This window comes from Musa acuminata, chromosome BXJ3-6 (assembly GCF_036884655.1).
Source record: "Musa acuminata AAA Group cultivar baxijiao chromosome BXJ3-6, Cavendish_Baxijiao_AAA, whole genome shotgun sequence".
Taxonomy (NCBI): domain Eukaryota; kingdom Viridiplantae; phylum Streptophyta; class Magnoliopsida; order Zingiberales; family Musaceae; genus Musa; species Musa acuminata.
Window position 1 is genome coordinate 31,196,730 of NC_088354.1, and position 26,319 is coordinate 31,223,048.

Here is a 26,319-nt window from a genome sequence, read left to right on the forward strand (position 1 = left end):
TAAGAGAAAGAGTCCTCCTCTTTCTCTTTATCTCGTAATATCTAAGAAGATATGTGAAGCTTACAAAGGTTATCTTCTAAACCTGTAAAAAGAAGAAAGTATTGTAAAAAAGTGGTTGACCTTTGCCTATTGAAAGAAGACCATTAGTGGACACCGATGATCTTGACGGAGGAGGAATCGGAAGTAGATGTAGGTCACAACGACCGAACCACTCTAAATTCTGATGTATTCTTTCCTTACTGCTTATTCTCTTTACTTCATTTTACTTCATTGCAAACTATTCAATCCCCTCTTCTCTACTCACTTGCAAACTTATTCAAGTCAAACTAACGATTTTTGTCGAACTTATAATTTAATCGAATAAAGTTTTTCAAAATCATTGAAATTTATCATTTGTATCTATTGTACTAATTCACCCCCTCCCCCACCCTCCACCCCCTCTTAGTGTCTTTCTTGATCCTAAAATAGATAATAATAAAATAAGTTAAAGTTTAAAAAAAATCTGATTTTATAAATCTTCACGGTAAAATGCTACTTTTATAGCAAGGAAGGTCATGTGAAAAAGAATTATAAGGTTTAAAAGGAAAATGTATAAGTTTGACTTTGTATGTTTCTAATCAAATATTATATAAATCTTTTTCTAATACTTGATGGATTAATTCTGATACTTCAATATATATTATCAATAATAGAGATTCATTTTAATATGAAAACTAAAAGAGAATGAAATATTCATCATTACAAGGAATTATCTTAAAGCAAAGTAATAGTAGTTAATACTTATCACCTATGCCTAGAGATGATTCTAAAAATTTAGATTTTTTTAATCTAGAATTGTCAGGATATTATTTCTCTCTTGATGGTCGTAAACTTAATATGATTCAATAAAAGTTCATCATTGAATTTTGTATGATGGTCTATATAGAATTAATGTGAATCTTGAGTTTATAACAATCCTATAATCCAATATTGAGATAAAATATAGTTTCATAAACTCATTGAGATTATATATGCTTATATATGTGGGTCATTTCATGTTTTTATTTTAGTAAATATAGACATTTTATCACTTTTATAGATAACCTATTGAGATATGATTATATATATCTAATTTATATAAGGTCTCAAGTTGTTAATACCTCTAAGTGTACATAAATGAAGCTGAGAGATAATTAGATAGAAAAGTCAAATTATCATATCTAACAAGGGTGATAAATTTTGTAGTAGTTATGATGAACCTAATCGTAATTATAGTTCTTTTGCTATATTCCTAAAAAAAGTATAGTATTTATGTTCAATATGATTTACTAGATATGCCAAAGTAGAATTAGATGGTTGAAATGTAAAATCATACTCTTATAGATATAGTTAGTTGCATGATAGATTATTATTCTATACCCAAATTAATATAATGAGAAGCTTTAAGGATGATTATGTATATTTTGAATAAGTTAATTCTATCAACTTTTTTTGAGTTATAAACTGATATGAAACATAACTTAAGATATTTACATATTTAGGATTGTCCTCTAGAGTCTTCAATTCACATAAAAAGAAATTAAATTCAATAACTATTTTTAAATATTTAATTATTTATCCAGAAAAATTCAAAGGTGTACATATTTTATTGTCATAATTATAGTACGAAGATAATTGAATTTGATAATGTAAAATTTCGAAAACATAGCGAATCAACAAAAGTGAAAATCTCAAACTTTAGTCTTAATATTGAGGAGATAGATCCTCCTTTATCATTCAAATGATTATTGTTACTCAAATCATTAAATGATTTGATAAAGATGAATAATAAAATAACATTAATAAACTCCCATATAATATTGATATCATTCCTAATGATCTTGTAGAATAATTATAATCGATAGTTTTGAGAATATCTCAAAGGAAAAGAAATCCTATTATTCTAATTATTACATGGTATATCTAAAAGAATTAGATTATGTTATAGAAATCAAAATGATCCCTCATTGTTTTCACAAAAGATAGTGATTTTGAAAAGTGATATCATGTAATAAAAAAATAGTTAAAATTAATAACCAAAATAGTATTTAAGAACTCGATGAATTATACAATGACTATGAAAGTATCTGTTACATAAACATAACTCAAAGGATAATGTCGAATGATACAATGGTCAAACTTATGTCAACGGTTTAACTCATAAAGAATGTATTGATCAAAACAAGATATTTTCTCTATTTTTTTAAATAAACTCATTAAGAATCGATATGACATTAGTGACTTATGGTTTTGGGTTACATTATATGGATGTGAAAATAAGTTTTCTGTTGGGAGATCTAGATTTATATTGGTTAACCTAAATGATCCATAGAGAAAATGGAAGAAATATGAAATTTTGGTGTGCAAATTTAAGAAATCCATTTATGACCTTAAACAAGCTTCTGAGCAAATGATATATAAAATTTCTTAATATCATTAGCTCCTTTAGATTTAAAAAAAATATTATTTATAAGTATTTATATCAAAATATTAATGGGAGTAAGTTTATTATATTGGTTTTATATATGGATAATATTTTGTTTCCTAATAGTGATCTTGGTTTATTATACTGAATAAAAAAAATTTTCACCATAAATTTTAAGATGATTGATTTAAATGAGATATCGCAAGGATTATTAGGACTATCTCAAAAAGAATATATTGTTTGAGTATTGAAGAGATTTAGTATATAGCTTTATTCAACAAATGATAAAAATAAAGTTTTAATTAAAATAATTATTTTTAAAATGACTTAATAAAAAATTAAATAAAAAAATATTCTTTATTTATACGATAGTTGAATGTCTATTATATGCTCAAGCCTATGTCAAGTCAAATATCAGTTTTGCAATTGAAATACTAGATAGATACTAGAGTTACCTATGAATGAAAATACTAAATGACTGCAAAATAAATAATGAGATATTTAGAAAGGATGAAGGATTTTCTGCTCACATATATAAAATTAGATCAGCTTAAAATGATGATATTTTTTATATGTTGATTTTATAAATTGTCTTGATAATAGGAAGTCCACTTTATAGTTTATATCTATATCCATTAGAGTGGTAATTTATAGAAAAGAATATAAAAGAATATATTATTATATTATTAATGATAGAAGTTGATTTTATGGTATGTTTTGAGGCTAGTAATTAAGTTTTATAATTATAAAATTTTATCTCAGGACTTGATATGGTTAAACTCAATTGCATGTCACTGAAGATACTTTGTGACATATCACAATAGCTTTCTTCTTTGAAAATGGTAAGTATTATTACAGCTCTATGCATTACGGTATAAAGTACTTGATGGTTAAAGAAAATAATCTAAAAATAATTAACATCAATTAAATAATTTGAGTTCCACTATATTAATTGTTGATCTATTCAATTAGGACTTATAGTCTAAAATGTTTAAAAGAACATGTTCTTACAATTGGGTTTATGAGAAACTCATAAAAGATATAGTGATACATGTTTGAGTGGACATTATAATCAATATTCTTGCTTGCATACCTAAAAATTATTTATTTATATTATCCTATTCACATATTATGGCTGAATGTGATAATAGGATTATCTTGACAAAACAAATTACAATGATTATTTTGTACTATATTAGGAAAGACTAATAATGTTAATGAACATAGAAGGAAGTATGATATTGATTACATACAACCATTATTACTCATATTACTAGTTTAACTTAATGTAGTATTATTATATTTATTAGACTTATTAACCTATTTCTTTTAAATTTGCATAGGTATAAATGATTTTTTAAAATTTAGAATCCAATTGGACAAAATTATTTTTAAATAAATTTTATTTTATTTATTTTTAATTTTAAACCCTTTTGTATCTTACTCGGACCAAAAGAGAGAATATTATATTATATGTCCCTATCTAATTAGATAAGATATATTATAGATATAATTAGATTTTGATGATGATTATTGATCAATAGAAAGGAAGTCCAATTATGATAGGATTCTTTATAAGATGATCTTGGGGGGACTCTTCTAATTACTTATTGTAAACTCTTTGCTCTCATTTATAAATAAATAGGATCTCCTAAGGATTCAACACAACATAAATACACTATAATTGAATATGCTAATATGCAGAGAGTATTTAGATGTATTGATAAATGACATAATTGAAAGATTACAAATCTTCTTTCTTCTCCCCCCTAATAATGTGAGGGATAGAAAGAGAGGAGAAACGAGACTAGTTCTCATTACTATCACTACATATCTCGGATCCGATGATGATACGCTAGTATATAAGATAAATTTTAAAAAAAATCTAAAAATACGTATCGTAATATTTAGATATATTATTATTTAATTTTAAATTTTGATATTAATTGTTTTATAAAATAATAATATATTATGAATTTTGTGTTTATTATAGTAACAGCATGTATAGATAAACTAGATAACGGAAACATAATATCTCAATATCATGCTGTCTTTTATCTGCAGTAACAGCATGTATAGATGTCAGTATCATGCTGTCTTCTGTCCACAGAACAGTGGACCAAACTAGTCACGGGAACATAGTATTATGCCAACTAGGTAACCGGAACAAAATATGTCAATGTCATCTTGTCCTTTCGCACATGCGAAGCGTCAGTAATGCCATTTTGGATCAATGGTTCTCCGGCATAACTGGACGTAGGCTGAGCAAAATAGCAGAGAGGGTGGGGGGAACACGTCAGTCTTCGCCAGTGCGACGGCTCTTAACCTCGTCCGTATCTGTAGTAACAGAAAAATACATAAAAAGGGGCAGTTGTTAGATAATGGCATCTATTATTATTATTATTATTATTATTATTATTATTATTATTATTATTATTATTATTATTATTATTATTATTATTATTATAAAAGAAACGTTCACGATCATAAATAGCAGCCATTGTCGTTGCCATAACCTGGGCAATATCCATCTGTTCATCTGACAGCGGCACCAGAGATCACAACTCTCTCCTGACCACTTTTTCCTTCAAGAAAAAGAAAGAATACTAGCGATGCTCAGCTCTTGTTCCAATCTTTTGCAGTCACCTGTCAGCATAGGCTTCATCATGAATCCGCCGCGTCTTCCGCTGTCGTCGGTTAGAAATAACACTTTGGTTAGCGAGCAATGATGCAGTTGTTGCTGGTGGCGCTCATTAATCCTTGCATCTTCCACATGCAGAAACCCTGCAGGATCATGTGCTTGCGAGAAGAAGGCGCACGGAGTCCGCGGAACACACTCGAGGGCTCACGTCGGTCGGCCGATTACCACCCCAGCATATGGGATCACCATCTCATCCAATCCATTGAAAGCTCCTACTCCGTAATCGTCAAGCACATGTTTTCTTTTTGTATCGCTATCTCTGCCTGGTTCACGCCTTCGTTGCTCGCTTGATGTTTCTGTAGGACGAAAGGTTCACTGCGGACCTGGACGAACTGAAGCTGGAGGCCAAGTACTTGCTGGAATCATACAAGGAACCCTCGGCTCAGCTTCATCTCATTGGCTCGATGCAACGCCTCGGTGTGGCGTACCACTTGGGCGAGGAGATCAACGAGTCCTTGGGGAAAATCTACACGAATGGCTTGTGGCCCAACCACGACGTGCATCAGACTGCTCTTGGCTTCCGCCTCCTTAGAGAACATGGACACAGTGTGCCCTCTGGTATCATTTTTCAAAATCTTCATTTTTTTTTATTTCTAAATATTAGAAAATATTCATTTGAGAAGAGATTAAGAAGGAAACTGAATAATAAATATCGAATGAGTCGAATAATATATATATTCAAGTCTAATCCATAATTTATTAGTTTAATCTTTTTTAAATTAAATTAGTGTTCATTCAATGTATGTTAATCATTACTAGTTTGACTCACTCATCATTGTAAGATTTCTAACATAATATCAGAGCTAATATTCTCTAAAATAGAAGAGAGAGAAAAAAAAAGGATTAATTTGACTATATATATATTAATCCTAAATTTTTAACATCAAGCCATCTGACTTCAATTTTTGATGAATCAGTTACTAAATTTAATAGTGGCGCTGCATGATTGAATATATATATATATATAGAGAGAGAGAGAGAGAGAGAGAGAGAGACAGAGAGAGAGAGAAACATCAGGACCAAACCTTAAAATGAACGCAGAGCAGCTACTTAAAGATGCATGGAGGTCAATCGTAGTGTTATGAGCTAACCTCTGCTTTGGATCTCGCGGTTGCAGACGTGTTCGAGAAGTACAGAGATGAGAAAGGATTTAAGAAATGCCTAGCCCGTGACGTCAGAGGGCTGCTTAGCTTATATGAAGCATCCCACTTCGCCATCGACGGAGAGGAAATTTTAGACGAAGCCAATAAATTCAGTGCTATGCATCTGAAGTTATTGGAAAAGCAAGTTGACCCGCACGTCGCAGAGCAAGTGAGACATTCCCTAGAAATTCCTTTGCGTTGGAGGATGCCAAGGCTGGAGACAAAGTACTTCATCGACGTCTACGACCGGCAAGAGTGTAGAAACCCGGTCCTCCTGAAGCTGGCTAAGTTAGATTTCAACATTGTGCAATCGATACATCGAGAGGAGATGAGGGAGCTCTCCAAGTAAGATCGGATGCATATCTTGTAACTACACGAAAGCCTACGTTTCTCATATTTCAGATGTGAAGATAACGACAACCTCGAGTAATATGTCTGTCCATGGAATTTGTTTGCGGTATATCCTGAAGTTTTTATTTCTGTTAGGTGGTGGAATGAACTGGGTCTGGCGCAGAAGCTCAAGTTCTCCAGAGACAGATTACTCGAAAATTATCTGTGGGCTGTCGGGATCGCCCACGAGCCCCAGTTCTCCAAGTGTAGAGTGGGTCTCACCAAGCTGATCTGCATTCTCACAGTCATCGATGACGTATATGATGTCTATGATTTGCCTGAAGAAGTCAAGCTCTTCACGGCAGCTGTCAAAGCGTAAGAACTCAAATTTCTCATCATGCCTGCGTTAAGAGCTTCCGATGCATGTTTTCACGCAAATAACACCAATGATAACCTTTCACTTTTTTCCTTCTCAGTTGGGATCTCGAGGCTATGGATACCCTTCCGGATTACTTGAAGTGCTGTTACTTGGCCTTGCACAACTTTGTCAATGAGACTGCTGCTGATATTGAGAAGGATCATGGGTGGGATGCAACGGCCTTGTTTAGGAAAGAGGTGGTACTGAAACCTAAAGCTTCCAAATCTTTTTAATCTTCTCTTCTGATGCCTAACGATGAAGTGATCTTTTTGCATGCAGTGGGAGAGTCTCTGTGAAGCATACTTAACCGAGGCAGAATGGTTTCACAAAGGCTACAAACCTACACTTGAGGAGTACCTTGAGAATTCGTGGATGTCAGTTGGTGGTCCGATAGCAATGTCTCATGCATATTGTCTCTCAGGAAACACTTTAAGCGACAACTCTACTAGTTTGCTGCAACAAGGAGGTTTCCAACTTATATATTGGTCCTCACTCATTGTTCGCCTCACCAACGACTTGGGTACTTCAAAGGTATAAACAATCATGCTTCTGTGGAGGGTTGCAAAGACCTTACGTATTCTCAATCGTAAGTGCATATATGTATGTAGGCTGAGATGGAGAGAGGGGACACGCCCAAATCAGTCCAGTGCAGCATGAATGAATCGGGTGAGACCGAGCGGGCTGCGATCGAACGCATAAGGGACATGCTGAGCCACTCATGGAAGAAGTTGAGCGAGGAGTGCTGGAGAACTCAACTCTCTCGTGGATTTGCTGATATGGTCCTGAACATGGCTAGAACATCGCAGTGCATATTCCAACATGGAGATGGTATCGGCACTTCTAATGGCGTGACCAAGAACAAAATAACTTCACTCTTTGTTGAACATTATTCTGTTTGATCCGGAAGCATGTGTCAGTATCGTCACATGCGTGACCAAGAACAAATAAGGCTGTCAGTTCATGCATGGTTAAGTTCACTCTTTTTTGTTATCTTTTGCTCATGGCGAGATCACGAACAAAATAATCCCCCCTCTTTTTTGAAGTATGCTAGAGCAAATTATGATTGTCCGATTTTAAAAAATAAAATCGAATCTAATTTTTCCTCAAGCTGATCTCAAGCGAAATCTTCCTCGTGTTGGATGTTCGAACCCTGCAAATTGCGTCGAGGGCACTTCTGATCTAGTCTGACAAGTTTGACTAAGAGAACAAGTGTCCTTAAATATACCTCGGGGCTTTTTTTATAGTAGCCATTTAGAATCATTATGCTGCCCATTACACACTTTGTGTAGTAATGGGAGTGTGGAGTTCAGTCGTAACTATTAGTATCCTACGTTGAACCCAAAATTACATGGTTGTATCAAAGTGACACTCAACGGGTGTATTTAGCTTGCCTCATTAATTGATTGACTATTTTAAGCCTAAGTGGTAGCAAGTCATTGGCCGAGTACCAACCATGATAGGTGGGCTAGTTGGCTACGTAGAGCTAATGTCTCCTCTATATGGAAGAAGGGTGTCGGCTGGTGAGGTTGGTTGGTCGGCCATGTGTTCTTGACATGTTGATCGAGTGGAGCCAATGCATTGGCGTGTGGAGTTGATGTCAATCACATCACTTTTACCGTACCACATAATAGGCTGATACGACGGGGCATGGTGGTGAGTGAGGCACAATGGGTCGACATAGCTGGGCTTAATGGTGAATTATGGAGAATAAGGAGGCGCAACAAGCTAATACGACTAGGCACGATAGTGAATGGCAGAGAATGAGGAAACATAAGAGGCTAATACAACTAAGAACGAGCATGGTGAATGAATGATAGAGAATGAGGAGGCACCACAAGCCAATGCGGTTGTGCATGATGGTGAACAAGGCACAAAGGGTTGAAACAGTGAGGCATGGTGGTGGGAAAGGCACAATGGGTCAACATGATCAGGCACGGGGTGAACAAGGCACAAAGGGTTGACACGGTTGGGTGCGATGGTGAATGGCGGAGAACAAGGGGGCGCAACAAGCCAACATGGCCAGGCATGATGGTGAATAAGGCACAAAGGACCGACACAGTTTTGCATAGTGGTGAGCAAAGTGAAATAGGCTAACACGACCAGATGCGGTGGTGAACAAAGTACAAATGACCAACATGGCTCAACATAGGCATGTGCCATGCAACATTCCTTTGCTGCGCAAGATAATCTTTGCAGATTTGATATGATTTGACAATCAAACATGCACAATACCAACTTACCACGAGGTTGACATGGCACAATTATTAAGCGTCATGTGTTTCTCGTGTGTATCAAGGCGGAATAGGTGTAAGCATTCCAAGGATCCGAATGACCATCGCTTTGTGTAAATTACAATGTTGAATCATAGATTTTGATTATGAAACTAGTTAATGAGTTTATTGGACTAAATATATGTTTGATATATTTTTTAGATAAATGATGTAGGAAATAATTTGATTATAGACTTCGATCACTGAATGGCCAACTATCGAGTAGGAGAGTCAAATATTCCGTTGAAAAATTATCATGCCAAAAATTAGACGTCAAGCCGAAGGATTGGTCGATGTGCTAAAGATTAGACTTTGTACTATAGGTTTGGGCATCGTGTTAGAAGATTCAGATATTCCTTCAAAAGATTGAATCTTATAGGAAAGTCAACATGCCGGTGGAATGAGCGATATACCAAAGGAAAGGATGATGTGTTGGAAGTTCGAACAAAGTACCAAAAGATCAAATGACATATTGGAAGAGCATACAATATGTCGAAAGCTTCATAAATATGTCAGATATATGGTTGATTTGTTAAAGTTTTGGTCGAGGTTATTTTGGGTCAATTTGTGTTAATATTGAGCCAAAACCATGATACTTTGTCAAAAAAACTCATTGGGCTTGAACTAGGGTTAAATTAAGCCTATTAAAAGGCTCAATCGGTAACCTAAACTAAGCTTAAGTGATGGTACCACTGGGCCCAAGCCGTAGTACCACTTAAGCGAGCCAAAAAGCACCATTTATTTTTTTTCGGTGTTTGATGGTACCAATTAAACCTACGGTCTCGTTGCGATGCAATAGTACTGCTAGTACTCTAAAATTTCACATACTTAAATTTTTGGCTCGATTCTTGAAGCCTTTTAGAGCTTATAAATATCTCATTCAGGCTTGATTAATGGAGCATCTATTCATGAGCAAAAAAGTATTATAAACTCTCATTTTGTGTATTGTTTCAGTCTCCATCTCCTCTTGAATTTAGTTACAATTCTAAGTCATAGGAGGTAAAAAATCTTTTATAAAGAAGATCGATAGTAAAAGATGGTGATCTCAAGGGAAGAGTACTTGGGAGTAAATATAAGTCAAGAAGACCAAACCATTATAAATCAGTTTGTCTCTCTTTACTTGTACTTTACTCGTGATATAGTTTTATTCTCTTTATATGCAACTTTCACTTGATCAATCGAGTTTTAAAATCGATTAAAAATATTATTACACTCATCCGTCCCTCCTCTTAGTATCAATAGGATCCTAACATGCTACACATCCCTTATTGCACCAAATGAAGCCATGTGCCCCACTTCCTTTGAGACATTCGGGAGCCAAACAAGTGGACGAGTAGTGAAACCACTGCCATCATCCCCTATAAATAGGAGCCTTTGGCCATTGTTGTTCTTCACCTCTATATATAGCTCGAATATCCTTAGACAACAAACTCGACACTTCTTTTCCAATATACAAAGGTATGAGATATCATCCTCCTCTTTCCTTTCCAATGCCTCAAACTAAGATAGATCACCAATTTATCACCACCGTTGGTGTTAATCATGGAAAACTTATCCTTGGAGGGAGCTAAGTCAATCGCGCCAATGGAGGTTGTCCCCTCGAAGGTGAATCCATCGTGTGGTGTGGCTCCACCCCTGATAAAGATCAGACTTGGTAGTATCGACCCCCGACCTAGAGATTCTCTAGGGGGTACTATATATATCGACCGAATTTAAGTTTGTGCATACTCAATCGAATAACCAACTTTATGTGTTGCATCACATGTTTTGCATGAACAATGATGCACTAGAGGTAGGGATTCACTTTCCCCTCTACCCCTTTTTTGTTGAGGCATTCAACTTTTGAAAGTTCTTACCCATGTAGATGGCATTGAATTCATGGTAATTTCTTGTGGCATTCATTGAGGAATATGGAAGGCTCTATATTACCCTAACATTAACCCTCCTGTCAACCTACTATAACTTATGTTTCAGGTGATCAACCTATTTCCTTTCTATTTGGCCTAGTTGTAGGTTTGTGGGTGCTCTAACCCCTTGTAAGATTTGGAAGAAGAGGTTTTTTTTTAATTTCTTCAAGAAATGATTAGTCGATCAGCTTGGATTGGTCCATTTGTAAGTTTTTCAATGTCACTCTGAGGTTGCATAGGTAAAAAAAAGAGTAGTTTTGCTGACTCTCTAGCCTTATTTGAGTCCACCACCATCCTTTAGATGAGCATGGATTGACACATTAATGTAGGATTAAGGTCAGCTCCTTGGGGTAAGTAGTTGGAGTTTCACCTTCAATTTGCTTTTGTAGAAATGGATCTCCATGATAGAATCTTTGGGATTACTTCTTACTATTGGGGAGGGTGCGTTAAAGCTATAGTTCCTTGAGGAAAGGCATCAAGGGCTCACCAAGAAGAGCGGGGAGTATTATCAACTTGTCAATGAAGGGAGGGGGTCATCGACCTCCCATGCTAGGCAAAAGTACCCTCCTCCTCCTTCATCACTCCCACCAAGTTTGCGAAGGAATGAGGAGGACGTACATTGATCTAGGAGCTCCTCCTCTCAAGGGTTTGACTTCCCCTTACCCTAGGGGTCAATATGCAGAGGTTCATCATTAGGAACCTTGCCAACAAGAGCTACATGGTGAGGAACAGCAACAACAATAGCAAGGAGTCCCCTCCTCCCAAACGTTACATAGTGACATAAGAGGGGAATATCTGACCACCCATAATGGCTCACTGTCCTCAGTGATACTTAACTTTTTATCGATTTGACAAACTTCCTATCGCTATGTGTCGGAGATGGGTTAATCATTGAAACATGATGCAAGGGTCTACACCCCCGACTAGTATATGACCCATGCCAACTGACCATGAGAGATTCCAAGGGAGGCTACCTACTAGAATCGATGCCTCTTGCACCCAAGCTTGACTAAGGGTCTTTATTTGAGAGTCACTAAGGACCTCCTTTCATATGGACATAAGGAGTTGGTTATGGTAAGCATTCATTTTCTCTCGAATGACTTATCTCTTAGAATTTGGTTTGACTTGAAATTGATGAATGCAACAACATAAGCAATTCATGACCTTCATCCTCAATCAGGCCCGAGATTTGGCAGTTGTTGTTGGTAGTCTCCTCTGATAGGTTGCATCTTTCAAGAAGGAGCAAGATAGCACAATTGTCCAGCAATCTCATGGAAGAAGAGTCATCCTAATTCGGGACCCGGTTTGGGGATAAGAAGCATAAGTACAAAGCTGAGGAGGTGATCTTGTGGCAATAAGAAAAAGGCAACGAGGTAAGCTGCCAAGGAAACAAAGGTAGAAGCAACTTGGAGTTCTATTAGGTGCTAGATGCCAAGGGATGTCAAGCACCTTAGTTGAGAGAACTTGACTTTGAAAATAGAAATCGACAACCTCTGACATGCAAATGAAGCTATGGCTCAACAGATGGAGGAAGTCGATAATCGAGAAGTAGATGTTGAGGCTTGTGGGGTGGAAAAGTATAAGGCTTCTAAGGGCTTTAAGAAGGGATTAGCAAAGCTAGGACACAACTCTTTTACCTTCAACTATAAGCTTGTAATCTCCAAGGCCACATATGACCACCTTAGCATTGAGCTCCCCAAAGATCCCATCGATAAGTGTTCCACTAATAGTAAAGTTGTTATAGTCGACTCAAGTGACATTGATGACTGAAGCAAGATGATCATCTATACAAAGGGAGGAGCCATTAAGGCCAATGATGAAACTGAGGGAGGGGTGCCTACGAAAGGGGACTCACTTAGTCTTGAGGAGTTGATGTCAAACACTACCAATGTCCAGGTTGCTAAGAGTATGCCTGCCCAATCCTCAACTATTTAGGAGCCTAAGCTACCGACAAAAGCTTCGACTATCAATTTGACCCCTAAAGACAATGAAGATGTAGAAATAATAGGTGGTTAGGAGGGTCAACTTGCCTTGAAAGGAACTTTCCTCCTCGAGAGTTTAGAGTTACCCCGAAGGGGCCCGGCGTGCACCACCCCAATGGAAACAATTATCTATGCTTGCTACTTGTATCATCTCTAGTTTGTTTGCCCTAAAAAGATTGAATATTCTAGGGTTTTCTGCTTGAATAAAGGGAGTTCTTCGGACCTAAGTTGGCCAATAGTCATCTCTCAAAAGCACAAATCAGTGCTATAGACTATGAACTTTCGATTGAGTTGAAAGATCTTTCCTTTCATTCTTTTGCTTTAATTTCTCTTTTTTATTTTGATTTCTTTCATAAAATCATAGGGGAATCACATAAAAGTAAATTTCTATCTTTCTAAGTCCATCCAAAAACTTTAACATAGAATCAAATATCCCACCATATTCTGTGAAGAAAGTATTATCGTGACTTCCCCGTTGAACTCTACTAGAACAGGTAATGACAAAAGGGGCTTCAATTCAATTCTTTAAAGTTAGAAGAACAAACAAGGGGACAAGCAATGAAATTAGCTTTAGGCAATAAGTAGTAGCTATCATAGTGCTAACATGAATTAATTTAAAATTCAATAAGTATCTGAATAATCAAGGAAGGAAGGATGTACTAGTGAGTTTTATAGTAAAGGAAGCAAGAAGCAAGTCTCGAGAGTCAATAGTGAGGAAGCAAAACAAACGAGTGGTATAGAGTTAGGTTATCGAGTAGTGAAGTAATAACAGTTAGCAATGAGAAGTTATCAAGTAGTGAGGTAATAACAGTTAGCAATGTGAGGTTACCGAGTAGTGGGGTAATAGTATTTAGTAGTCTTGTTTACATTCTTCTTAGTGAGTTTCATATATTGTATACCATGCACACTCAATTCAATGGTTAGCAAAGTAATCCAAATAGCATCGGAAGTTGGACAATAACACTACTTGATAAGAAAGTATTAAGTAATAATAGTAGAAAACATAATGTAGAATAGTTTCTACATTATCTGTGTTGTGATAGAATCGGTGCTTTGGTAAGATCAAAAGATTATTTTGTCCCTTACAATAGCTAGCTAGAAGGATATTTCAGAAATTTTAAAAATGAAATATAAATTCTGAATTAAAATAACAATTTTGCCCTTCTAATAACAAAATAACACTTAGTTAGAATAACATTTTGGATAAAAAAATTACGAAAAATCTATAAATATCCCCTCTTCATTTCGTTCTTCTCCCCCAATTTCTCTATTCTCTAGTGCTCTCCAATTCTATTAGAAATCTCGCTGGTGCTCTCTAATTGCAATTTGACAACTGAAAATTCAATGACACCAACCTCAACAAGCATGCGGAAGAGAGTTTCGAATGCCCAACCATCGAGTCAATAATAGAAAGTCAACATTTCAGAATAGAGGAAGAATAAGATAGAACAACATTTTTGGTTGACCTTGACCTGATTTTTGCCACTCACAATGAGTATATCAATTGCGTATCCGCTCACATTTCACGGTAAAAAAATACGGGAGGTCATATGTGCCACTAACTTTTATATGATTCGGTGGATCCAAGGCTGGAATAAGCAGATGTAAGAAGATTATTTTCTTTGTGTTTCTGCCACATAGTTATTAACAATTTATAGTGCATGAGTAAGTTAAGAATGCTTCGATGATAACATGCATGCTGTAATAATAATAGTAGTAGTAGTAGTAGTAGTAGTAATAATAGTAACAATAATAGAGAGATGTATGATAAATCAGCTTCCCTTAATATCACTAATTATCCAATGTCATCAACTTTACCAACGGCAGTTGGGGCCATAACATTGAAAGTGGCTCAGATATTGGGATACCAAAGAAATATCATATGGAGTTCGTTTCAGTAACGAGAGGATTCGAGTCCATATGAACTCAAGCACTCCTGTTGTTGGATTTCACAGTGAGCGCCATCCAAATGTAGTTAATGGTGACGACAAGTTCACCCTTCAGCGGGATCTTATTATTAACTCCATATCCTCTTTCCTAGCATTATGCGGTATGTTAATCGAATAGGCCGAATAATGTATCGATGATTTCAGCATAAGCGCCACCAACACTCGTATCAGTTTCAGGATCAAACGAGTATGGTGGAGTAGGCTCCGTTGCTTCCAAGATTTTATCCATTGGTGTCGCTGCCTTGGATCTTTGCATAGCTGTAATAGGTTTGTAGTACTTCCATGGATCCGGGCAATAATCCTGTTAAAAACACCACTAATTAGCAGCAAACTCAACTTCTTCAGAGTACTACACTCCTGTAAAGAGACCACAAATTTAGCAGCAAACTCCAAGTGCTATCTATGCTTGTTAGTAATGAGCCGCAGTCGATGGGTCACTTTCCTTGAGCTTAGAAATCCAAATGTGATATTACCTGGTCGGCATGCATCCTCCTCACGAATGTCCTGAATATCCTGAAGTTTACCATCTTGAGTAGCTCATCGGACAGTCGAAGATATGTCATCGCAAACACCCTTCGTTGTGGCTTTCCACTTCGGTCGATCCCTTGTGGCCTTGAATTCCTCAAAATTTGGTTGTATCCCCTTCTATCATATCTACTGAGTGCATTCTCACACGCCACCTCGATCCCCTCCCTCCATGCTGCACTGAATACCTGGCATACAATCGCAAAACGATGAACCATCCATGCATCCGTGGAGTCCCGCCTCCAAATCCAACTTTAATTACCTGTTGAACCAGCTCCTCAGCCCCACTCATTGCCATCTTTATCTGCTCAGAATTTATCATCTCGGCGCAGGTGAAGTTAAGGATGGCATCATGTCTCGCCAGCATTCTGGCGATTGGCCTGTAGCCGTCGCGATCGTTCAGGTTGTAGTATCCTGCAGTTAGCTCTGCTGCATGGCTGTCGTCCTGGTACCACCAGTGTATGCCAGCTATCTGCGACGGAAGTCATGACAATGCACAAAACAAGTCTGGCTAATGGTGTGAAGACGATGTGCGAGTACATGCACTTGCCTTGGCGACGATCTTGACTTTGCAACCTAGGAAGGCCTCGTTAGCCGCATCCAGGATCTGGTCTCCATGCATTATCAACTTGTTGGAGTACCAAGTTAGGAAGAATTTCCCCGAGTTCATCAGATATGTCCCTTTTGCTGCGAAGAACTTGGTTGACTTTGGACTGGAGTTGTATTCACCTGCATCATCCGGTAAGTCCCACTCAGGATGTCCTGCCACCGTTGCAGCCTCTTTGAACTCTCTCTTCATATATTTATCGTAGCACTGCAAAAGATGGAGTGTTATTAGCCATGCACAACAAGCTAAAAGAGAAAAAGAGAAGATTAGCCAAAGCAAAACAATCTCACCTGAAACTCCCCGATGCCGGGGAAAACCCAACCCTGTGCCTCAGGATACGAGGGGTACCTCAATTCTCCAGAAGGGCCAAGACCCACCTCTACGTCGGTAATGACGCCGGCATCCAGAAAATCTAACATGTTCTCTCTGAAGCTCTTCATGAAGTCTCGGTAAACCTGCACACAAATAACATATATTTTCTGGCTTTCAGAATTTACAGCCTCTCAGATGGTTCCATTTTCATTTCTCTTTGCTGAAATTTGTGTAATGGATATGAAGATTTATATCAACAACATCCTCGCTACAGTCAGGAGTCATTTTGCTCGGTTAGACATGACAGAAGTTCGATGACAAAACAGTGCAAAGAACGACCCACTAAGGTTATAATATCAGAAAGAATGTGAGGTTGCAAGTCACACCTCCACGGCAGTGCGTTCTTGGAATATGGGTTGGTTATCTACTCCGATGGTGAGGTACTCCTGATTCCTGGTGCCACGCCTGTTGGTGTAATAGATATCCGGGTTTGACTTGCCCACCTCAAGAATCCATGGCGGCATCGGGATGTTCACGGTGCCCTCCACACAATTATGGAATGACATGATGGCCTGCAACTTGAGCCCTTCTTCCTGAACCATCCGGAACAAATCCTTGTAGGCGCTCCAGTCATAGAGCTTGGGACCCTTGCCTTCCACGATGCCCCACCAAACATCTACCATCACCCCATCGACGTCGGCGTTCCTCAGATGCTTAAGCCGCTTCCTCAGTTCTTCTGGCTTGTTGAGCGTGTTGTCAACTGAGACGACATCTAGCTGTCGGACATGCTCAGATTAAAGAGTGTATACATAGTATGGTGTCAGTGCAAGTGGTGGTTCAAGATGTGGTGCATTTTGAGCGCACTTAGCCGTTCAAGAGGAGGAGCTTACAGGGAGCATCACAAACACTGGCACGTAGTTTGCTAGCATCTTTTCCTTGTCTGCGTATGTGTCTGTCTGCAACGCCAAACAAGAAGTCTCAGATCCTTCTTTAGCTCGGGTTTCAAATTATTGTTTAAATTCCCAGATCCCTACGGGGAAGAACGGGACAGAGGAGACACAAAAGCTTAAATTGGTAATAAATAATTCGACTATTTAATATTTTAATCATGTGAGAATAATTCCTTTCACGTTTCCTCACAATCTCACATGCTCCAGCTTAGTAATACCTTTACCCATAAATATATATATATATATATATACATATTTATATATATATATATATATATATATATATACATACATATATATATACATACATATATATATACATACATATATATATACATACATATATATACATATATATATATATACATATATATATATATATATACATATATATATATATATATATTATAGATTACATGATTCTATTAACTTAAGATAAGATATATTAAAATTTGAATTTGATTCTAATTAAGATTATGGATCAATAGAAAGAAAATTCATTTATGTTAGAAAATGATAGAATCCTATTAATTATTTTTTCTTGGATCTTCAATCACATATCTTATTTTCTATTAAAGGTGGGAACTCTCAATCATGCACATGCAGTGGTTGTCATTGATGTTTCCTTAAAATATCCTTTTTATTGGTGTCTTGTCTTATCTTCCCGGAAAAGGATTCATTTTATCCCACTGAAGCTGGCTTGCCACAAACTGAGATGATGAATCGAAAAATACCTACAGTAATCACACACAATACTGAATGGTACGGTACCTCGAACTCCGGAAACATCTCTGGCTTCTCGTAGGCCATAGCTTGAGGGGCTCTACCTCCTTTGAATGGTCCATTTAAGAAGGATCTCCCACCGATTTCTAGCTTCTCTATCTTCCTCGATCTGCCCAAAATAACCTGTTGTTGCCCGCCATGCCACCGCTGGAGATGTACCCTTGCCGGCAATGGTCTCTGTTGGCGAGGTAGACTTGCATATGGGATGCTGGTCATTTGGGGTGGCGAAGCTCTGTTGAAAGAACTCTGGCGCATAAGAGACATCTCCATTGAACTGTTCTAAGCTCGTTGGGAAATGATCTCAAGTTGGATTTATATGGATTGCACATGAGAAAAAGTGTGCGCGGATGGTATTATTCTTTTCTTGTCAATATCTTCCAAACTTCTGTCACTTGGACACTTTTGCCATGGCTTGTACTAGAACAAAGAACTCTGATGCGAATTCCTGAAGTGTCCATTCTCTGCACTCTACTGGAAATTAAGGACGACAAAAGAGCACTTGTCTTTCTTGAAAATCTCGCAGCTCGCAGCCATTACTTGCTCAAACCAAGAGCAGAACAGAACGTACTGCTAATGGACGTCCTTCCAATTAGGATGGCCAATGAATCTTCTCACCTTCATATTTCACCAACCAAACCTCGGCCCGCATGGAGGACAAGAAGAACCGCTTGTAAGAGATGTGGCTAGATTGGCATAAGTGCACTTCCGGAATTGATCGTCTTCGTGGAATAACGTAGGAAAAGCTCATGAAATTGGTGATCGAAGTGTTATAGATGAATCATTGACAACTTCGTCGCGACAATGTTTTAAGAAACTTTGAAGTTGATGTACAAAATTTTAGAGAATTTTGCCATCAACTCAACAAAAAAGTAACCGAGTTACTTATATATCAGGCTTTTTCATCACAACATGAAGAATTAACTTAACTTTCTTCCCAATTAAAGTGATACGACTAGACAATCAAGTAATAGACTTTTTCCCAATGTGAATATCTTGTCGAGGGAACAAGCGGGGATATATTCTTGGCCTACTCCTTACTCCAGTTTGACTAAGATGCCGTGATTGTGTCAAACTACTTGGTTCCTACATTAGAAACTACTGTATGTTCTATCACGTCTAAACAACATCTTCACAGCTGTTAAATATTTGCCATCGTCTTGTCCATCTTTGTGACACAATGAAAGCATAAGAATGCGAGAATTTCCATCTGTTCACTTTGTGAGACCAGAAATAGTATTTAAGAGGATGTTTTCAAGGTACAACAATATCTATAGAAGTCTGTGGTTCGAATCACTACATAATGTGGAGTGGCAACAAAAAAGCATCACTTGGTAGTGTTCTAGGTTTTATTAACTGACCCTCCTCCCATGAGCTATTTGTCTGCAGTTGTGTATGATATATCAAAGCATAAAAGCAAACCAAGAGGAGGTAACAAACAGCTATTCAAATCTGTGTTCATCAATCCATACTAGGCATATGCAACACCATATTTCACGGAGGTAAATATTAATATCCAAAGAAACAGCTACTTTAGAAGGTTGCTACAAATTACGAAGTAACTTATTGTAATTTCAAGTCGGATAAAAGATGTGTAATAACTTCGAAGTTGGAATTGTGTGCAGCACGCACATATTACAAAGTTCATAGTTCACTCACTGTAAACAAAAGAAATACATCGATTTACGCTTATCTGAGCACTCCAGCCATTTGACTGCTGGAAGGCTGAAAGGTTAGATTGATCCGAGAATTATTCAGTATATGTACAGCTCGAGATTCTGGCTGGCTAGTGGGTACGACCTTATTGTGTTTCTCAGAGATTTTCTGCGCGAAGCACCTATTCGAGCACACCATTTTATGCTGAGTTTTTCTAGACTCACCGCATTCCTAAGCAAGAACTTTATGAGGTCGAGCTCCGCATTCAAAACTCCATACTTCTTTATTTCAACTTTCTTCAGATTATTATGGATCATTTCTGTTGACCGCAAGTCCGGGGGGTGTGGATAATCCAACCTATCATCATCAGCCATCCGTTCCCTGTGTGCCTACGAGAAGTAATTTGATAAACACATAGCAGATTTCCTCTGAGAAGAGGATGGGATGATTAACCATGAACACAAAGACCATATAAGATATATACGAGATGCTCTCACCTTAGATATGCGGAGTGACAGAAACCATAATAACGGTGAGAATAGTACCAAATAAGTAGTCACGTAGACATGGCCGCCGTTTGGCCACATGCTCAGGCGCAGGGACTCCAAGCGCATAAAGGGGGGAAACCTCATGGCATTTGGAACGTTCGTCAGGTACTACTTGAACAAAGGAAGAAAATGGTAAGTGCATGTCAGAAAGCCGAATCCAAATGAAGTCTAGTCTAAAACATATGATCGCTTTCAAACAGTGATCCATTAGTAAGAAACTCATCCTGATGGTTCGGTCGAAAGCTTGTATAATCTTCTGCAGTTGGGACTGTAAAGTGAAAATTGTAGTACCATATTATTTCCCCTAACTTAACAGAATACCTACTGTTAATCCTAATAGCTTATTCTACGAAGAACAATGAGCTCGATACATATGTTGCCTATATAAGTGTGACTTGAACAACTTTATTCCTGCCACAATATGAGGGATGAGTAGGGAGGGTTTGACTCATTTGGAATGCCTGCCTGCATGCTGGTGATATTTAGAATATTTGAATTTTAGACGGGTAATTAACACTTCCTGCATGCTGTTATTCTACTGAGCAACTAATTCAAATCAAACACTACCACATATAGATCGATCTTGGACAGATGAAACAGGGAGTCGTAGGCGCACCTCGATGCACCAGTCACTAAGGATCATGTGTTTTGTGTTGCAGAATGAAGCCAAGGTCCTCGACATGTTCTGCCCATAGGTCCCTGAAAACCCTAGCCTTCGTGAGTACGAGTAGACATTGTGAAACTCCACAGGCTCCAATTGCACCATTTCGACTGATGTTTGCACGTTCAGATAATGCATGCTATCACCCAAATTCAAGCCCTTGTAACGGAAGGTGTTAGTTTGGCAAGTCCCATAGTCCCACATCGGGAAAATTAGACTTGTTGTCTCGTCTTGGAACTATAAATAAGGGCCTGGGCTTTGAAGTCAGATGTACCACAGGCACCACAAGAGGTACCATAGGCAGCACAAGAGGCACCATAAGAAAACCTGCTTACGGTTTAGGTTTTTTCTTGTTTAGTAAGCTGAAGGTGTTTTATGGCCTAGGAACATCTTCCTAAGGCATTTGTAAGTGTCCCTCTTTTGCAGTAGTAATTTGCTCCTCTTTCTTCCGTGGATGTAGGTCAAAGTCAATTGATCGAACCACGTATATCTGGTGTTCTGGTGTTTTGTTTGTTCTTGTTGCTTTTATTCTTTCCGCTTTATTGTCTTTGTTGTGTTTCCAAAATTATCCTTTGGTAAATTTCCTGGGGCTAGCTCTAACAAACTGGTATCAGAGCCTGGTTCTGGGATCTTTTGGCAACAATGACAATAACAAAGATTGTTGTCGAGAAATTCGACAGAAATGTCAACTTCGGCTTGTGGCAACTCAAGATGGAGGCCATTCTGGTTCAAGACGGAGTTGATTTGGCACTTCAGGGTGCTGAGAACATTCCAGATGGTACGTCAAAGGAAGATCTTGCGGGTATGGATAAGAAGGCTCGATCCAGCATCATTCTAAATCTCTCTGACGAGGTTTTACGGGAGGTAGCTACGGAGACTACGGCTAAGAGCATGTGGGACAAGCTTAAAGCCTTGTACATGAAGAGGACAGTGGAGAATCGTCTCTACTTGAAACAGAGACTATATATGCTTCGAATGATTGAAGGTACATCTATACTCTCGCATCTTGATAAGTTTGATTCTTTGGTTATGGATTTGGAGAATATAGATGCAAAAATTGATGATGAGGATAAGGCTTTGTTACTCTTGTGTTCTCTTCCCCAATCTTTTAAGCATTTCTGTGATACTTTGATTTATGGAAAAGAAACAGTTTCGTATCAAGAAATTAAATCTGCATTGAAATCTAAGGAGCAGATAGACAGGAATATCACTGGGGAAAATAGAGAGAATCAGGCCGAGGGTCTGGTTGTTAGGGGGAGAATGGATAAAAGAGAATTTGACAATAGTAGATCTAAATCTAGATCTAAATCCAGACACAGAAATTTGGAGTGCAGATATTGTCATAAAATGGGGCACATTAAATCTGATTGCTTTAAATTGAAAAATAAATTAAAGCAAAAGGAAAAATTTGTTGAGAAAACTATTGAATCCGTTGAAGCTAGTGTAGCATATGATGAGAATGTTGAAAATATTTTCTTTGCTATTGATGACAGGACGAGGTCTAAAAATGAATGGATTTTAGATTCAGGTTGTTCTTATCACATGTGTCCCAATAGGGATTTTTTTTCCACATATGAACCTTGTAATGGTGAAATTATTTTGATGGGCAATAATGCCGCATGTGATGTTGTTGGTAGAGGCACAATCCGAATTAAAATGCATGATGGTATTGTGAGGACGCTCACTAATGTTAGACATGTTCCTGATTTAAAAAGGAATATCATCTCTTTAGGCACCCTAGAGGCCCTTGGGTGTAAATACACAGCTGAAGGTGGAGTTATGAAAGTTTCTAGAAGTGTTCTTGTTGTTATGAAAGCTTGTAGGTCTGGTAGCTTGTATATTATGCAGGGAACTACTGTCACAAGTTCAGTTGCAGTTTCGTCATCATCATTGTCTGATTCTGACATCACCAAATTATGGCATATGCGCTTGGGTCATATGAGCGAAAAAGGTTTGAGCATATTGAGCAAAAGAGGTCTACTTTGCAGACAGAGTACTGGGCTACTGGACTTTTGTGAACACTGCATTTTTGGAAAGCAGAAAAGAGTCAGCTTCAATTCTCCGGCAGTTCACAAAACGAAAGGTACTCTTGACTATATTCATTCAGACCTTTGGGGTCCAGCTCAAGTTCAGTCTAAAGGTGGTGTCAGGTATATGTTGACTTTCATTGATGATTATTCCAGGAAAGTTTGGGTTTATTTTCTGAAGCATAAAAATGATGTTTTTATAACATTTAAACAATGGAAGGCTTTGATTGAGAAGCAAACAGGTAAACAGATTAAGCGGTTTCGAACAGATAATGGCATGGAATTTTGTGAAGGTGATTTTGAAGAATTCTACAAAAATGAAGGAATCGTTCGGCATCGCACTGTTAGGATGACGCCTCAGCAAAATGGTGTGGCCGAACGTATGAACAGAACACTCTTGGAGAGAGCGAGGTGTATGATCTCAAATGCAGGGTTGACAGAAGACTTTTGGGCAGAGGCGATTAATATGGCCTGTTACGTTGTCAACCGCGCTCCTTCTGCAGCACTTAACTTTAAAACTCCAGAGAAAGTTTGGTCAGGTACTCCTGCTGATTATTTTGATTTTAAAATTTTTGGGTGCCCAGCATACATGCATGTAAATGAAGGAAAATTAGAGCCTCGGGCTAAAAAGTGCATTTTCCTTGGGTATGCTTCTGGGGTGAAAGGATACAGATTATGGTGTTCTGATCCCAAATCCCCAAAATTTATAATCAGTAGAGATGTTACTTTTGATGAATTATCTATGTTATCTTCTAAAGAGAATTCTACTAGTTGTACAAATAATAGTGCGCAGACAGGTGGAGCTTGAGATTGGTAGTTCAGATTCTTTTAAGTCGAACTCTTCTACTCAAAGAATGCCAGTAGATGGTCCCGAGTCTACTGATGTAGTTGCTCCAGAGGAAGAGCAATATTCCATAGCCAAGGATAGACCACGGAGAAATATTCGACCACCACAAAGGTATGCAAATTTGGTTGCATATGCTTTGTCTGTTGCAGAAGAAACAAGTGAAGTTGGTGAGCCTACTACCTACTCAAATGCAGTTTCTTATGATAATTTTGTTAAGTGGTTGATTGCGAAGAATGAAGAAATAGAATCTCTTCATCAGAATATAACTTGGGATCTTGTGAAGCCGCCTTCGGGTAAGAAAATTGTTGGATGCAAATGGGATACCATTGCTGAAAGAAAGGTCCTTGTTCAGAAAATTCATACGAAGGACAATCGAGCTGATATGCTTACGAAGCTTCTTCCGGTTTACAAGTTCAAGCAGTGCTTGGACTTGGTTGGTATTCATTATTGGTGATTGCCCATTGGGGCTTTTGTGAAGAAGGTGGAGCAAGTTTTGTTGGGACATGCCAAGGTGGAGATTTGTTAGTTTGGCAAGTCCCATAGTCCCACATCGGGAAAATTAGACTTGTTGTCTCGTCTTGGAACTATAAATAAGGGTCTGGGCTTTGAAGCCAGATGTACCACAGGCACCACAAGAAGTACCACAGGCAGCACAAGAGGCACCACAAGAAAACCTACTTACGGTTTAGGTTTTTTCTTGTTTAGTAAGCTGAAGGTGTTTTATGGCCTAGGAACATCTTCCTAAGGCATTTGTAAGTGTCCCTCTTTTGCAGTAGTAATTTGCTCCTCTTTCTTCCGTGGATGTAGGTCAAAGTCAATTGACCGAACCACGTATATCTGGTGTTCTGGTGTTTTGTTTGTTCTTGTCGCTTTTATTCTTTCCGCTTTATTGTCTTTGTTGTGTTGCCAAAATTATCCTTTGGTAAATTTCCTGGGGCTAGCTCTAACAGAAGGTCGTAAGGTTCACAGTTGACATGTGCAGCTTAGTATCAAGTAGGAAGTGGCACTTGTCAAGGATCACTTCTTGGAGCGTGGTTTGAGGAATGGTGATATCCAAGAATTCGGGACCGACGACAACGCACTCCCTGAGTTTGAGAGTGACTAAGATGGTGCACCCGTTAATCAAACTCTCTAACGAGTCACCGATGAAGCGTGCTTTCTGAAGGGACAAGACCTTGAGTCGAGGCAATAAGACAGCGTTAGGTGGAAGGCTGATGTGGAAGGCTGATGATGTCACAGTGCAGGCAGAGTCTTAACTCCACCAACGTATCACACCGAAAGAGTGACAAGGGCAGCGGTATAGGGTCCATTATGTTGAGATCCAGATGCAGGATTTGCTGGTTCAATAAGCTCTCGATCCATAAACTTGCTTTCTGCCTTGATCTATTGTAATCTGTGTGTACTAGTTTCAGGTGATGTATGTGTGGTCGGTCTGGAAAGAAGATGACCCTGTCGACGAGCTCCTCGAACTTCTGTTTCTTGTTACTCACACCGCGGAAGTCTTGAAGCTCCAATCTCCAGTTGGATGATGAGAGCCACAGGCGCCTCCATGCTCGACAGACCAAGCTAGTTGTTACTCGATCTTGAAGGGGGTAATTGTGACACTATAGAGCACAAGATGTCTTCCGGAAGATCGTTGATTCTGGTCCCTCTTTGCCCTGAATCATCTGAGCAACGCATTCTTCTTCTGCAAGACAACGCTCATCATGTCACAATCAAGCATGCATCTGATAGCAAGTTACACCCACAACTCTAACGTGAATCCAAGCAGCTGGAGGTCGATATCAGTTGATGCAGCAACTTTAGGAAAGGCGAGATTAAGCAGTTGCTTCACGACTGATTTTACATGTGATTGGAAAAAAGATATAATGAAATGAGTTTTTATTTAATTATAAATATTTTTATTACATTAAATGATATAAATCTATCACTTATGCAATAATACATTAAGAAATCTGGATGGAAACATTTTTGGGTTTTCCATTTCATTTATAAGCTGTCCAAATGCATGCACAAATGGATCAAGAATCACCCATGGATGAGAGAAAAACCAATAGAGAGAGAAAATCAAGAAAAGAGAAACTATTAGAAAGAGAAAAAATGAGAGAGAAATTACTAAATAGAAAAAACCAAGGAGTGAGAAACGACTAGAGAGAAAAAACTAAAATACAGAGAGAGAGAGAGAGAGAGAGAGAGAGAGAGAGAGAGGCTGACGTGTTGCAGAAAGGTGTTGCCATAGTGAATAAAGACTTGAGGTTTTTTTT

The 26,319-nt window shown here is 38.0% G+C and overlaps 2 protein-coding genes across 2 annotated transcripts; one reads left to right on the top strand and one right to left on the bottom strand.

The window, feature by feature from the left end:
- The first annotated feature begins 4,954 nt into the window (after nt 1–4,954).
- On the top strand, nt 4,955–8,024 carry LOC135641857 (trans-ocimene synthase, chloroplastic-like). The gene is made up of 8 exons (XM_065157632.1): nt 4,955–5,139; nt 5,223–5,363; nt 5,447–5,702; nt 6,262–6,631; nt 6,773–6,991; nt 7,093–7,231; nt 7,314–7,565; nt 7,643–8,024. The coding sequence occupies exons 1-8, from the start codon at nt 5,056–5,058 to the stop codon at nt 7,931–7,933; spliced, it is 1,752 nt and encodes a 583-aa protein (XP_065013704.1). The 5' UTR covers nt 4,955–5,055; the 3' UTR covers nt 7,934–8,024.
- Nucleotides 8,025–14,956: 6,932 nt separating this feature from the next.
- Nucleotides 14,957–18,588, bottom strand: LOC135640864 (beta-amylase-like). Its single transcript, XM_065155643.1, has 8 exons — nt 18,308–18,588; nt 17,477–17,542; nt 16,973–17,362; nt 16,565–16,729; nt 16,218–16,481; nt 15,930–16,139; nt 15,616–15,855; nt 14,957–15,443 (listed from the first exon to the last, which is right to left on the bottom strand). Exons 1-8 carry the CDS (start codon nt 18,581–18,583, stop codon nt 15,249–15,251), a joined length of 1,806 nt encoding a protein of 601 aa, XP_065011715.1. The 5' UTR covers nt 18,584–18,588; the 3' UTR covers nt 14,957–15,248.
- Between the last annotated feature and the right edge of the window lie 7,731 nt (nt 18,589–26,319).

Bases quoted from the DNA above. Each gene is read 5' to 3' on its own strand.
- LOC135641857 (XM_065157632.1), top strand. From the start codon at position 5,056: ATGCTCAGCTCTTGTTCCAATCTTTTGCAGTCACCTGTCAGCATAGGC. The intron at 5,703-6,261 runs GTATCATTTTTC...TCGCGGTTGCAG, and splicing joins TGGACACAGTGTGCCCTCTG to ACGTGTTCGAGAAGTACAGA. The intron at 6,632-6,772 runs GTAAGATCGGAT...TATTTCTGTTAG, and splicing joins GAGATGAGGGAGCTCTCCAA to GTGGTGGAATGAACTGGGTC.
- LOC135640864 (XM_065155643.1), bottom strand. From the start codon at position 18,583: ATGTCTCTTATGCGCCAGAGTTCTTTCAACAGAGCTTCGCCACCCCAA. The intron at 16,482-16,564 runs GTGAGATTGTTT...CATCTTTTGCAG, and splicing joins CCGGCATCGGGGAGTTTCAG to TGCTACGATAAATATATGAA. The intron at 15,856-15,929 runs GTAATTAAAGTT...ATTGTATGCCAG, and splicing joins CTGAGGAGCTGGTTCAACAG to GTATTCAGTGCAGCATGGAG.